Source organism: Schistocerca piceifrons, chromosome 5 (genome assembly GCF_021461385.2).
Source record: "Schistocerca piceifrons isolate TAMUIC-IGC-003096 chromosome 5, iqSchPice1.1, whole genome shotgun sequence".
In the NCBI taxonomy this organism is placed as follows: Eukaryota; Metazoa; Arthropoda; class Insecta; order Orthoptera; family Acrididae; genus Schistocerca; species Schistocerca piceifrons.
In genome coordinates this window covers 75080027-75095060 of record NC_060142.1, presented here as the reverse complement: position 1 = coordinate 75095060, position 15034 = coordinate 75080027, and the positions used below count along the sequence as shown (strand labels likewise).

General features: G+C 41.1%; 1 protein-coding gene across 2 annotated transcripts in view; it reads right to left on the bottom strand.

Annotated features, from left to right (window-relative positions):
- Nucleotides 1–15034, bottom strand: part of LOC124798459 (Bardet-Biedl syndrome 4 protein) — a 139477-nt gene that overhangs the window by 61264 nt on the left and 63179 nt on the right. For both annotated transcript variants that reach the window (XR_007016944.1, XM_047261882.1), the window contains exons 7-8: nt 2440–2562; nt 1639–1810 (exon numbers count right to left, since the gene is read on the bottom strand). Coding sequence is in view for 1 of the 2 variants with exons in the window: in XM_047261882.1 (XP_047117838.1) it covers nt 1639–1810; nt 2440–2562 (295 nt within the window). In the remaining variant the exon portion in view is untranslated. The remainder of the gene's footprint in view (nt 1–1638; nt 1811–2439; nt 2563–15034) is intronic.

The window sequence follows — 15034 nt, the reverse complement described above, 5'->3', positions numbered from 1 at the left end:
TTTCTTGAAAGACTCCATTAAACGTTGTGACGAATAGTGAAGTTTCTTGAATACCAGTTGCAGGTACATTAGTTTGTTAAGCAAGCTGTCAGCTTCAGGCATTATACAGGCCCTATGAGCCAATGTTCTAGGATTGCCTGTAATATAAAAAAATAGACAGGTGACAAAAAATGGATCCATCATAACAAGCCGGAGAGTAAACGGCAGAACATGGAATGGAAATATCCAAATTCACCGTGCAAGAAAAAGTGCAAGACCCAACCATCCTCTGAAAAACTGATGCTTAAAGTTTTTTGAGATGCACAAGGTCCAGTACTGGAACATTATAGGGAAAGGGGCACAACAATAAATAGTGTACATTACAGTGAGATCCTTACTGCCAGGCTAAAGCCTGTAATTCGAAGCAAATGCCGAGGATTCCTGTCAATTAAGAAAATAGGAACCACTGCTGGAAAGAACTCCAGTGTCTTCACACAGGATATCAAATGACTTTTCACTTAATCCCCAAATAGTCCAATTCCACAGTTTTCTCAAATGAAGAAATCTCTAGTTCTAAAAGCTGCCATTTGTGTCAGTTTTTACACAATCCTGTTTGCTATCCTGTCATAAGTATTAGTTTCTTGGATATATAAAATTTTTTGGGAGCAAATACTGATCCACAGAAGTCTGTTATTAGCTTTTTTGCCTTTTTCATGGCTCTTTACTTCAATCAGTAAAAATGGAACCCTTATATGATGATTTTGTTTTCCGTCCATCTGTCTGTCAGACTGTTAAAAACCCATTTTCTAAGGAATAAGTAGTTATATCACTCTTAAAAACCCATTTTCTCAGGAACAAGTAGTTATATCAAGTTGAAATTTATGTCACACATGGTTCTTTGTTGGTGCAAAAAATTGAAGCTGAAGCTTCTAAGTCAATGTAATCACAACATATGGCCATTTATGTCACATACTTTGATAGCCAGAAATTTGCTCATCAAAACCTATAGGGTACTTCCCACTGGCCTAGAATCAATATTACAGAAACAGCAATGTTTTACAGTGCAAGTAAAGAAAAAACATCTGAAAAGTGTAAATATGTAATTATGTCACATAAAACAAATATTTTTTGTCATTTGTTGTCTTATTTCAAAATTATAATTAAAAGATTCTCAAAAAACTGAATTTTCAGAACCAATACCTTGCCAGTATGAATGTCAATAACAAGCAAAAACTGTCAGTATCCTCAATTTCCAGGATGGATGAACTGTTTGTATACATAATTACAATACAATGAAAAGGATAGATTGCTACTAACCACATAGTGGAGATGCTGAGTTGCAGACAGAAAAAAAAGACAGCTAAACAAACAGACTTTTTGTTGTGCCTGTCTGCGACTTAACATCTCCACTGTATAGTGAGTGGCAATCTATCCATTTTATAATATATACATAATGAAGTTTGTATGGAGTCCTACTCATAGCTGGCCAATATTTTTCCACTACATTTCAGATTCCCCTTATTTTCTGTGACAAAATTATACAGTTTGAACAATTCATATTCCTTGAAACAATGTCACTGTGTGCCACTAGTTAGCTTTTTATAAACAGTGTACAATTCATTGAATATTTTGATAACTAATTAAGTATAATAAACTTACGAGCAAGCAGCATAAATGCATTCCCATATCTATGGTGGAGATTTATCGATGCAGACAAGTAATGAAAAGCTGATGCATACTGCTGTGTCACTAAATGAACCAGTCCAAGGTTGTATAATATTTTCCAATCAAAAGGAGACAGGTGATTTGCTCTCTTAAGGCAGCTGATGGCCTGAAAATACATAAGTCATAATTGTAAAAAGAAAGTAATGTGCTGAGTTAAGAAGTGGCAAACCAAATTACAAATAGTGCTCAATGGAAATTAGTTACACATTACTAAGCAGGAGGAAAAAAGGGTAGTACTCTTTATACTGGAGCCAATAAGATTTTTAAGATGGTGACAGAGATGAAAAATAACACTAAATAAATAAGAAGGGACAAAAAACAATTGAGAAGAGAATGGAGAAAATAATTTAGAATTGGGATCATTGACAGAATAAGAAGATTCAACAAAACAATGGAAAAATTTTACCACATAATGTCACATTGGCAATAAGGGCATTAAATATGAAGCACAGATGCAAACTGACATTTGATAGTGGAAGCCTTGGGCATTGTTTCACTGCAAGGACCAACCTGCTATTCAAATTACCTGTACTTGATCTCAGAAAATCAAAGAAAATCAAAATTAGGATGATATGATGAAAATCTTAACACACGATGACAAGGTCGAGGTGTTTAGTCTGTGCTCTGTGAAGGTTGTACAAAATGCAATGAATGGGCAGGAAGAAAAGACAAGAAATGAGAACAGAACAGTACACTGAACTTGCATTTTGTATTTGTAATACCACAATGACTTACTGCAATGAACTTTTTCATTTCAAAAAAGCACATTCCAATGTTACTCCACAATGGTGCTGATTCAGGTGCATACTGAGTAGCAATTTTGTATTTTGATAGTGCTACCTCACAGTCTTTATGGTCCTGAAACAAATGAAAGTAAGGCCTTTTTGAGTAACAATAAAGCAATTGGAATTAACACTCCTGAAAGTTTTATGACACACTACCATAAACAATATTTTATTAATTTTCACAATATGACTGCCTTTTATGGGGAGGGGGCTGGGGCCATTTTATACACTTTCCACTTGAAAGGTGGTTCCATTAATGTCTTTACTTCGTTCCGATTCACTTCTGGACATGACCTTTTCACTTAAGCTTTCTTATTTGAATGTTACAATATTGTCTGTCATTAACTACACGTAACGGCCAAAAGAGTCTCCACATAAAAGGAAGTTTGCATTTGATACTATTACATGGCGATTTCTCTTGTTGCACAGATCGATCTTCCACAGCATCCCTGGTAACTGTTGCAGTTTTAAACTGATTGCTACAGAACTTAAGATTAATATTAAATTTCTTCACTCTTTTTATTTTGTACACCACAAACATGGAAACAAAACTGGAAAGCTAAAGTCACAGACATCATATGTAGTAATGTCTGATATTATCAGGAATGGAGAAAGCAATCTTTACAAATCTTAATTCATGACAACAAAAAATAAAGTAGTGTGTTTATAAGCTCTGTTACCTGTCACGGCTTTCTTCAACATGTATGTGGAATCTTTCTGACAAAGTGACTGACAAAACTCAAGAAAAATCCATTTTTCTGTTTGCCAAACATCACTGAACCAAAAGAGCAAGTGACTACAGCAAGAGGCCACAAGCTACGCACAACATTTTAAGGCAAATAAAAGTGCAAATATTAACAAACCATACACTTTTGAAAGTGGGGGAAATTGCTATTTTTGTGGGGCATGAAAGAAATATTCAGTTTTTATGGTCACTTCCACATCTGATCTCCTTTAGCAAGATACAGGCATATAAAATGAAATTTCACAGAAGCAGAGGGGGAGTATCAAGGATGAACTCAACGAAATTAAGAAACTGCGAGATGGTACAGAAACACTTAGAAACAGTGGATAGAACCTGCAAGGCTTAAGCAGTACGGAAGTGTTGAGAGAATAACATGCGATAGAATTTCAAGAAAAATGCATGAACTGAAGCTCTAGGGCAAAAGACCAAGAATTCAGAAAAAAGGAGAGGACTGGAACGGGTTGGTGGTGGAACAGCACTTCAGAAAATACAGGAAAATTGTGAGGCTAATGTATTGAACAGACTAAAACAGTGGTGGAAACTGTTCCTGATTGTTTTGATGATGATGGACAGATTACTTTCATTATCATCAGGCCATCTCAATGGAGTCTACCATTCACACACAACGCTGTTCTCATTTGGATAAGAATGGTTGCCTTCTCACCCATCAATGTATTTATTCCTTTGGTTAGAAAAATATGAGAAATATGTTGCTGTCAGTCCTACATAGGCTGAAATATCAGCAACCAAATGCAACAAGGAAAGCTGCACTGTGTTGTTGCTCCCATATCAGACTACCCTTGTTTACATAAGTCATACCTCTACCCTTACATCAAATGTAAAGTGTATCTTATAATTACACAGTGAGTCTTCCACTCTGCAATCGAGTCTGCACAGTTTTGGAAATTCCAGACAGACTAAAACAGTGTACCAGATTGGGTCTCCAATCCACATAACCTTGCCTTCACAGGCAATGCTCAACTGACTGAGCTTCCCACACCAATATCTGAAATTTGCTGCATTAACTCAAAAATTTGCTATGAACATTAAATGCCATAGAGGAATGTACTGGATCTTATGCCTGTATGCCACATTATAGACTACATGAATAATAAAAATGATTGAAGAATGAAGCTGTTGTTGCTGTTGTGGTCTTCAGTCCTGAGACTGATTTGATGCAGCTCTCCATGCTACTCTATCCTGTGCAAGCTTCATCTCCCAGTACTTACTGCAACCTACGTCCTTCTGAATCTGCTTAGTGTATTCATCTCTTAGTCTCCATCTACAATTTTTACCCTCCACGCTGCCCTCCAATGCTAAATTTGTGATCCCCTGATGCCACAGAACATGTCCTACCAACCAGTCTCTTCTTCTTGTCAAGTTGTGCCACAAACTCCTCTTCTCCCCAATTCTATTCATTACCTCCTCATTAGTTATGTGATCTATCCAGCTAATCTTCAGCATTATTCTGTAGCACCACATTTTGAAAGCTTCTATTCTCTTCTTGTCCACACTATTTATCATCCACGTTCCACTTCCATACTTGGCTACACTCCATACAAATACTTTCAGAGATGACTTCCTGACACTTAAATCTATTCTCGATGTTAACAAATTTCTCTTCTTCAGAAACGCTTTCCTTGCCATTACCAGTCTACATTTTATATCCTCTCTACTTCGACCATCATCAGTTATTTTGCTGCCCAAATAGCAAAACTCATTTACTACTTTAAGTGTCTCATTTCCTAATCTAATTCCCTCAGTATCACCAAACTTAATTCGACTACATTCCATTATCCTCGTTTTGCTTTTGTTGGTGTTCATCTTATACCGTCCTTTCAAGACACTGTCCATTCCGTTCAACTGCTCTTCCTAGTCCATTTCTGTCTCTGACAGAATTACAACGTCATCGGCGAACCTCAAAGTTTTTATTTCTTCTCCATGGATTTTAATACCTACTCCAAACTCTTGTTTTGTTTCCTTTACTGCTTGCTCAATATACAGATTGAATAGCATCAAGGAGAGGCTACAACCCTGTCTCACTCCCTTCCCAAACACTGCTTCCCTTTCATGCCCCTTGACTCTTATAACTGCCATCCGGTTTCTGTACAAATTGTAAATAGCCTTTCGCTCCCTGTATTTTACCACTGCCACCTTTAGAATTTGAAAGAGAGTATTCCAGTCAACATTGTCAAAAGCTTTCTCTAAGTCTACAAATGCTAGAAACGTAGGTTTGCCTTTCCTTAATCTTCCTTCTAAGATAAGTCGTAAGGTCAGTACTGCCTCACGTGTTCCAACATTTCTACAGAATCCAAACTGATCTTCCCCGAGGCTGGCTTCTGCCAGTCTTTCCATTCATCTCTAAAGAATTCGCGTTAGTATTTTGCAGCTGTGACTTATTAAACTGATAGTTCGGTAATTTTCACATCTGTCAACACCTGTTTTCTTTGGGATTGGAATTATTATATTCTTCTTGAAGTCTGAGGGTATTTCACCTGTCTCATACATCTTGCTCACCAGATGGTAGAGTTTTGTCAGGACTGGCTCTCCCAAGGCCGTCAGTAGTTCTAATGGACTGTTGTCTACTCCCGCGGCCTTGTTTCGACTCAAGTCTTTCAGTGCTCTATCAAACCCTTCACGCAGTATCGTGTCTCCCATTTCATCTTCATCTACATCCTCTTCCATTTCCATAATATTGTCCTCAAGTACATCGCCGTTGTATAGACCCTCTATATACTCCTTCCACCTTTCTGCTTTCCCTTCTTTGCTATCATCAAAAATAAACAATTAATATTTGCAAATGTAATGTATTGTATAGATAAAAAAATCTACTCAGAAAGCACAGGAGAGCACACACGTAAGGGTATTAAAGTGGGCAAGCTTTTGGAGCCAGTGGCTCGCTCCTTCTTCTGGCAGAAGGCTTGAAGAGGAAGGAAGAGAGGTGAAGGAAAAGGACTGGTGAGGTTTAGGAAAAGGGGCAGAGTTGGTTTAGGAAAGGGGGCAGAGTTCGGAAAAGTTGTCCAGAATCCTGGGTCAGGGGAGACTTGCCAGACAGGATGAGAAGGAAAGACTGATTGTTGGAGACTGCATCAGACGAGATTTGAAAACCCAATCAAATGAAGATAGAATGTGATTTATTTATCAGATATAAGGGGTAAACATTTAAAAAATGTCAACTGCAGAAAAACAAAATATGAGAATGATAAAGAGACACAAAGCAAATTTTTAAGAAGGAGACAAAGTAATGGATACAGAATACGAAATGCTTCAAAATGGGGTGGGGAGCAGTATAGTAGAAAGCAGTTACACAATAACAGAAGAAATTCTGATCAGTTATGGGTGGTACATCATGGCAGTCAAGAACCTGCAGTAGAGATCTGTACCAGTGTAGCTACACAGTGCAGGTTCAGGAGCACAGAATCCAAACTGATCACATGGTCAAGCCAGAATCAAAGAAGTAACTATTGTGTATACTCTATCGCATACTGAGTATCATTAGTATAGACTGTGTGTGACCATTAACTCTTACTGAAAGCTTAGCATTTAAATTGTGAAAAAGGAAGGAAGGAACATCAGAGTTTAACATCCTGTCAACAATGAGGTTATTACAGACAGAGTACAAGCTCAAATCAAGGACAGATGAGAAAGAAACTCAGTCATCCACTTTCAAAGGGAACATCGTGCCATTTGCCTTGAGTAATTAGGAGAAATCATGGAAAACCTAAATCTGGATGGCCTGACTGGAATTTGAATCGTCATCTTCCTGAATGTGAGTTCATTATACTAACTTCTGTGCCACCTTGGTCAGTGCTTACATTGTGAACACAGAAAAAATCTGTTTGGGAGAAAATGAGTGATACAGGTCCAAAATTTGTGTGTATGACAAATTAAAGAATCAACTTTAGCTGATTACCACTGAACATTTGTTTATGATCTAGACAATCATGTCAAAACATCCCACAATGTATTTGAAATGCTGGGTCTCACAATAAACATTAATGGAATAGAATGGCATGGAACATAGCAAACAGTGGTATAATGAGAGTGACTGAACTTAATCTCACTACACTTATGTTATAGTCAAGTACGTTGTGCTTTTTTGGCTTCTCAATTTAATTTTTTTCTTTGTTTTCATATGAAGGTTGCATGAGAATTAGATACTGCCATGAGCTGTACTGCACACAGTGAGAAGCAGTGGTTACCATCACTGTCTGGTGTGCTGTATGTTGCCAGTTCAAATCTGATCACCGGCAAATATTTTTTATTCAGTATTTACCATTTCTAGAAGATTCTCAAAATTTCTTCTGCTTGTAATGTTTGCATACTCTAAAATATTCTATTTTTGTATGAACAGCAGTTTTCTCCATCCCGGGGGCAGTTCTGTTCTATCTATACATTGATGCCTCTAACAAATGTGCTTTCAGTGCTAAGTATTGTACTTCACTGACAATTCTGTTTCAGATTTTGACTCAATTGTGTCAATGGTTTTCCTGTAAGTGTTCTCCCACGGGATGGAGTCAATATTTGAAAGAGAAATATTCACAATACACAGGCTAACAAAAAATCCAACAATGCACATGGTCATCCTAAAGCATTTTTATTACGAAATTTGTTTCAATAGTGAAAGCGCTAGCTACATTAAGGGATAGAATTTCAGTTTCTTTTTGTTTTTCCTTAAAGTTATTTGCCACAAAAGAAACTGATATGTAAAGGAAATGTGTGCTGCCTTCTAATTATTGTAATACTGTTTATATGCATATGTTATCTTGAACAATTAAATACTGAAGTTGTGAAAGGTTTGTTCAATATTTCATCCACTCACTCAGGTCCTTGCCTTGTGTAGAACATACTGTAGTAACACGATGATTACTATACCTAGTGCCCAAAGTGGATGTAAGTCAAGCCGCTTAGCCAGCATAGTGCACACCAACACTCAAAACGGTGTACCTGCAACTACCTGAGGTGGTCACCAGGGGTAGCTCTGTCACTCACCACCATACCAGGTCTGCTCTGCACACACAGCTCCATGCCAGCAACACCTAATGTGGATAGCATCTTTATATGGGCGTGCATGGGGCTCAAGGACCTCAGTTATTAATGTCTTCGAGAAATGTAAACTACTTTCACTGTTTTCTTATGGGTGTTATCCTGTGACCCAGTAAATTGTACCTCTTTTTCATGTGTTTCCTTGTGTAACTAATTAGAACACAAGTAGTTACATCAAGGGTAGAATTTTTGCAGGTTTCAGATTCTGTAGTCTTTCTGCCATTCGACTCTCCCATGGAGGCTTTATTCCAGTCCCTTCTGCAACAGCTGTGTTGGATCAGTAGTTAGCTATGTTGATACAGACTCAGGTGCCGCCACGGAGGTCTTTGAGGCTCTTTCCTTATGGTGGATACCGCCTCATATGTATCACTTGCTGTGCCAGTTACCTCTTCTATAAGAACCAGAGCCACTTTTCTTTGGCACTGTGTGTTGTTTCCTATCCTATTACCACAAGCATATGCATATGGTTGCTGCATGTGGTGAATTCTAACAATGTCACAAACAGCTGCAGAAACTGTATCAAGCTTACGTGACCAAGCTTTATGGCCACCGTCATGCCAGTTCGGTGTTATGTGTGCACAATGATCAGAGATGCAATCTTTCATCCTGGCTCAGATAAGGAGGTGCATCAACTTGCCCTTCAGTTTGAGTATCCTATGTTACAAGAGGTTTTGAACATTGCACTGTCGTTCAATGTCTCCCATGCTGTGGGCCGCCAGTTACAGGGTTGGAGTTATATTGCCATTGTTGATAGTGTGCAGTATTGGCACATGGAGCCTAGTGCTAGTGGTGCACCAGGGGGGGGGGGGGGGGGAGGTCAGAGGAGGTAGCTGCAATACAAACACGCCAATCAATTGGGCTGACATGGACAAACATGTTGTCGGCAACAGGAACAGTGAACACCACTTTCTTTGTGTCCTCCTTGTTTCCTAAAGCATGAGCTCGTGGCTTGACCCAAGCACTGGGTATCTTGCCTCAAACGAAAAAAAGGTCACATAGCAATGGTACGTCAATCTTTAAGCCCCCCCTCCCCCCCGAAAGAGTCACTGCAGGAATCAATGGGCATGATACTCATGCTGTTTCATTGTTATATTCACCATTGTTTGCAGGCCAGAACAATTTTTCATTGAAGCGCAGGTGATGGATAAGCCATTAATCCTAGAAGTTGACGTGGGGGCACCAGTGCTCCTACTCAACATAAAAACTTACACCAGGCTGGGGTCCCCACCACCACTGACATGTGTTGAGTGTCACTTGGCAAGCTATAACCAACAGCAGATTCCTATTATTCTCAGCCAAGCCACAGCTGACACAGTTTACAAAGTCAGTAGTCCATTCCATTATACACATAATTGTTAATGATGTGAGCACTGAAAATCTGTTTGGGTTAGATGCCTTTGCTTCCTTTAGTTTTTCTATCGTGGATGCGATGCATCTAGTGTTGGACCATATGTCTCATAATGAAATGGGTCCCTTGTCTTCTGAGTTTTCAGATCCGTTTGCCCAAGAGTTAAGTTGCACAAACTATTTCATGGCACATATCACACTCAACCCTCTGCCCGTCCTTGTTCTTGGCATCAATACTTTTCTGAAATCAACTTGGTCGAATCCTACCTTTGGATCCTGTTAGACGCGGAATCAAAACAGTCTCTCTCTCTCTCTCTCTCTCTCTCTCTCTCTCTCTCTCTCTCTCTCTTTGATTGGACAAAAATAACTGAAGCGATAAGTGCCCATGTCATAACCTTAGAGCACGAATAAGTAAAAGAAGTTAAAAAAAGCGACTATACATTAAGCCCAACTGATAGAAGCAATGACCTAAAAACAAAGACTTCCCCTTGAAGAAAGGTCCACAAAATACACCCCACAGACAGTAGAGGTCCTGAACCAAAGATTAAATGTCCTTCGCCATATTGCTATGATGGATAAAAAGTAAAATGTGGACTACAACCAGTGTGACATTTGCTAAAACAGTTGATAACTCAGACAGCACCTATACACTGGAAAATAAGTGGTAAGAAAAAAAAGGCATTTGGTCAGAAAATGATGAACCTTCAAATGTTGATGACAATAAGCAGAAAGTGGTGGGGGATCACCACTTAAAAAATGGTGATGGCTAGGAGGACAGTACCCAATATGCAAACTAGCTATGATGATCTGCTCGTGATGAGAGGGCTGAGAGGAGGTTGGCCAAGCTGCTGGGAGAGGTTTAGTTCCCCAGAGCTTATTCCATGGAGAGAAAACCAGTGATGAACCCAAAGTGACACCACCTGCAAATAGGCAACAACATGGGGCTCATCCAAAGGACTGGAAGAACTAGCAGGCCAAGGTAGGATGACAGCAGCCTTGGCAGCAGAGTCAGCAGCCTCACTTCCTGTCAGACTGACTGACGTGGCCAGGATCCCACCTGAACATCACAGTGGCTCCCTCAATAGCAAGCAAGTGGAAGCTTTCTTGCACCTGCAGTGCAAAGAGATGGACTGTGTATACCACACAGAGCTCTGAAAAGCACTGACAGAATTTGAGCACATGAAAATTGAAAAGCCTGTGTCACCAGATATAGGGGGTGGCCTGACAGAGGGTGAAGAGCTCTGTTGTAAAAATCAAGCAATGTTCTGGAAGCCTACACTGAAAATGGTCATTGCCAATGATGAAGGCATGCCTGACACTACAGCCAGTCTTAAAGCCATCAATTTACAGAGAGGTGCTATCACTAAGTTGCATGCAAGGATCAAATTACAGTGACAGATCAAATTCAACGTAGTGTCCATAGAAAGCGAATGAAGTCCAAGACAAACATGGGCTGCCACATAAAATCAAGGCAGTGAACAGTTCACACCCACTGGGAACTTGGAAGGTAGTGTGAAGTTAAGTTTCTGAAGCAGTAGTCGAAAGTGAACTCTGGGAGGTAACAGAGAAGAAGGCGTAGGACGGGTGGTGGGGCATGGCTGACAAACAGCATGTGTATCCACTGAGGAAGACATAATACCAATATGACAGTGGCAGTTCAGCAGCTTCTGAAAAGACTCTCTCAACGAAGCTAATGTAAAGGGCACCAGAGGTCAAACATGTTCCACAATGGTGGATTTTGTTAAGACTGTGTAAGATGGATGGATGTGAAGATGAAAAAACGAAATAGCCATAGGCTAGTTTTGAATGGGCAAGGGATCAGTACAAATGGAGGAGGGTGGTGGTTTGATCTGCTCCCCAGGGTGGTGGTTTGATCCGCTCCCCAGGAAGTACCGTTTAGGACACGTAGGACATTGAGGGACAAGGTACAGCGTGGAGAGGTAAGACACATAGAAGGACCAAGAATTTTCCTGTCCAGCAAGAGCTCTAGGAGTTTCATATGCTCAGTGAATGGAAGAGCAACAGGTCCAAGGCGTAAAGACAGTGGTAGAAATCTGTTGCACTGCCAGAAATTCATAAAACGGTTTTGTCAGTGGAAAAGTAAAAGTCATTGTCGATGCTCCATGAGTAAAGATGATCAAGACATTGCTGAAGATGGCACTCAAGGAGGTAGGTCTGTGGTATACTGCAACAGGTCGCAAAGTCATCAATGGAAAGGGAGCCAGAGATGCCTGGCGGGAAACTGTCCATGATAGGGTCAATGGCTATAGCAAAGAAGATTATGTTTTGTTTTAGGGCACAAAAACCACTAGTTTTCCTCCTGGATAAAGGTGTTCAAGAAGGCTGAGCCCACACGTACCCAGAAAACTCAAAAATTCCTGAAGGAAATGGGACAGGTGGCCATGGAGGCCCCACATGTATAACCCCAACATGTATAGAGTACGGAGGATACCAGTTCTCCAGCAGGTGTTGTAGGCTTCCTCCATATCCAAAAACACAGCCACAGTCTGGTATTTCTGCAGAAAACTGTTCATAACATGGGCTGACAAAGTGATGAGATGGTCCATTGCAGAATGGCGCACTCAAAATCCACACCGTGCAATGGCACAACTTTCCTGGATCCATTGCACTAAGGGATGAACAGTGTACAGCACACAGAGGCTTTGAAGGGCAGTGAGTGAGTCTGAGCAGATGACACAATTGTAAAGCCTGTGTTGCCAGATGTACTGCATGGCCTAATACAGGGCAAAGAGCTCTGCTGTAAATACTGAGCAATGTTCTGAAACCAATACTGAAAAACGTCAATGCCAATGACAATGGCACACCTGACACCACGGTCAGTCAAAGAGCCATCAGTTCGATGTGAAAGAGCCATCAGTTCGATGTGATGGTCATGAAACTGAAGGCACAAGGGAGAGCCTGGAGTGGTGTCCTTAGCAAGCGAATGAAGGCCAAAGTGAACACAGGCTGACACACAAAGCCAAGGCAGTGAAGGGTTTGCACCCACCAAAAAGGTGAAAGTAGCGTGAAGTTAAGCTGCCTGAGAGAGAGCTGAAAGCCAACTCCAGGAGGTAACAGAGAAGAAGGACGTGCCCCATATTGACGATCAAAGCAGTCATTGAAGAAAGAGGTATAGGATATGTGGCTATGCATGGCAAACAAGCCACATGCTTATCTGCTGAGGAGAAAGTCAAGGAAGTAGGACAGTGATAGTTTGGCAGCTTCTGAATACAGACTCTCAACTGGGCTAGTGTAAAAGGCACCCGTGGCCAAACGGATGCCACGATAGTGGATAGTATTGAGGCGGCGTAAAAGGGACGGACATCCAGATGCATAAATGAAACACCCATAGTACAGTTTCGAATGAACAAGGGACCGGTACAAATGGAGGAGGGTGATTCGATCTGCGATCTGCACATCAGGAAGTACCATTGAGGACACTTAGGACACTGAGGGACTGCATATAGTGGGCTGCTGCGTAAGACATGTGGGAGGACTATGAAAGTTTCCTATCAAGCATGAGCCCAGGAATTTCTTAGTTTCAATGAACGGAAGAGCAACAGACCCAAGACGTATAGATGGTGGAAGAAACCAATTGCACCACCAGAAATTCACACAAACAGTTTTGTCGGTGGAGAAATGAAACCCATTGTTGATGCTTCACGAGTAAAGATGATCAAGACACCGCTGAAGATGCCGCTCAATGAGATAGATCTGTGGAGAACAGCAATAGATGGCAAAATCATCAATGAAAAGAGAGCTGTAGATGCCCAGTGGGAGACAGGTCATTATAGGGTTAATGGCGACAGCAAAGAGAACAACACTCAGGACAGAACCCTGTGGCACACCATTTTCCAGGATAAAGGTGTCCACAAGGCAGAACCCACATATACCTTGAAAACTCGGTCTTTTAAAAATTCCTGAAAAACAGAAGTCCCACGTGTAGAGAGTACAAAAGATACCAGTCCTCTAGCAAGTGTTGTAGGCTTTCTCCAAACCAAAAAACACGACCACAGTCTGAGATTTCCACAGAAAACCATTCATGACATGGGTGGACAAATTGACAAAGTGGTCAACTGCAGAACGGTGGTCTCGAAATCCACACTGTGCAGCGGTTAGTAAATTGCAAGTCTCAAGCCACCATACCAGCTCGACATAAATCATACATTCCATCACCTCGCAAACAAACCTGATGAGAGAAATGGGGCAGTAGCTACAAGGAAGATGTTTGTCCTTACCAGGTTTAGGTATGGGTATGACAGTGGCTTCATGCCATCGTCTGGGAAACATGCCCTCTGCCTATATATGGTTGTACGTATTAAGCAGGAAGTGCTTGCCTGCAGCATCTGAATGTGAACATCGTCTGGCTCTGGGGTGGAGAATTGGGATGAAGTGAGAGCACGATCCAGCTTCCTCATAGAAAAGGCAGCATTGTAGCACTCATGATTCTTAGAAGAGAAGGATATTGCCCAAGCCTCCTCCCCTCGTTTCTGATGGAGAAGGGCAGGGCAACAGTGGGAGGACCTCAAAATCTCCGCAAAATGGCGACCCAATGTGTTGGAGATAGCAATAGGGTCCACGATGACATCATCTGCTACTGTCAGGCCAGAAATTGGAGAATGGATCTTGGTCTCAGAGAGCCGTCGGAAGTTGGCCCACATGATGGAAGAAGGAGTGTAACTGTTAAAAGAACTAGTGAATGAAATCCAGCTAGCTTTTTTGCTATCCCGAAGAACGTGACAACACTGTGCACAATACTGTTTATAATGAACGCAGTTTGCCATCGTAGGATGATGGTTAAAAACACAGTGAGCACGTCTGTGTTTGAATTGTGTTGCAGTGTGCCTCAGTCCTCAAAGGGGCCAGAACATGGTGTAGTAAAGAGGAAGTGCAAGGAATGGAACATTCTCTGATGGTACGGATAACATTTGAAAAATATTCTACCTGGTCATCACAACTGCAGAAATGTTGCTCGTTGACCATCACCAGGGAGGAGTAAAACCTGTAGTCAGCCTTAGTAAGCTGCCATTTTGGTGTGCACATTGGTGGGCAAGGAGTCAGCAAATGGATAGCACATGGGAAATGGTCACTTGTGTATGTGTCAGAGAGAACGGATCACTCAAGATAATGGGCAAAGCTGGGCAGTGCAGAAGGATACGTCCAAATGGGAACAGATGTGCGCTGAGTCTGAAAGGAACATGAGTGCTCCTGTGTCAAGGCAGAAGAGGTTAAGTTGATTGGGGAGATCAGCCAAGAGGGCACCTCTCTGATAGGTTCTGGGAGAACCCCTAAGGGGATGGAGCACATTTAAGTCATCGAGCAGCTGAAAGGGGTGAGGTAGCTGCCCAATAAGCTGGAGGAAGTCTGCCCTGATGACATTGTATGATGGAGGGATGTAAATGGTACA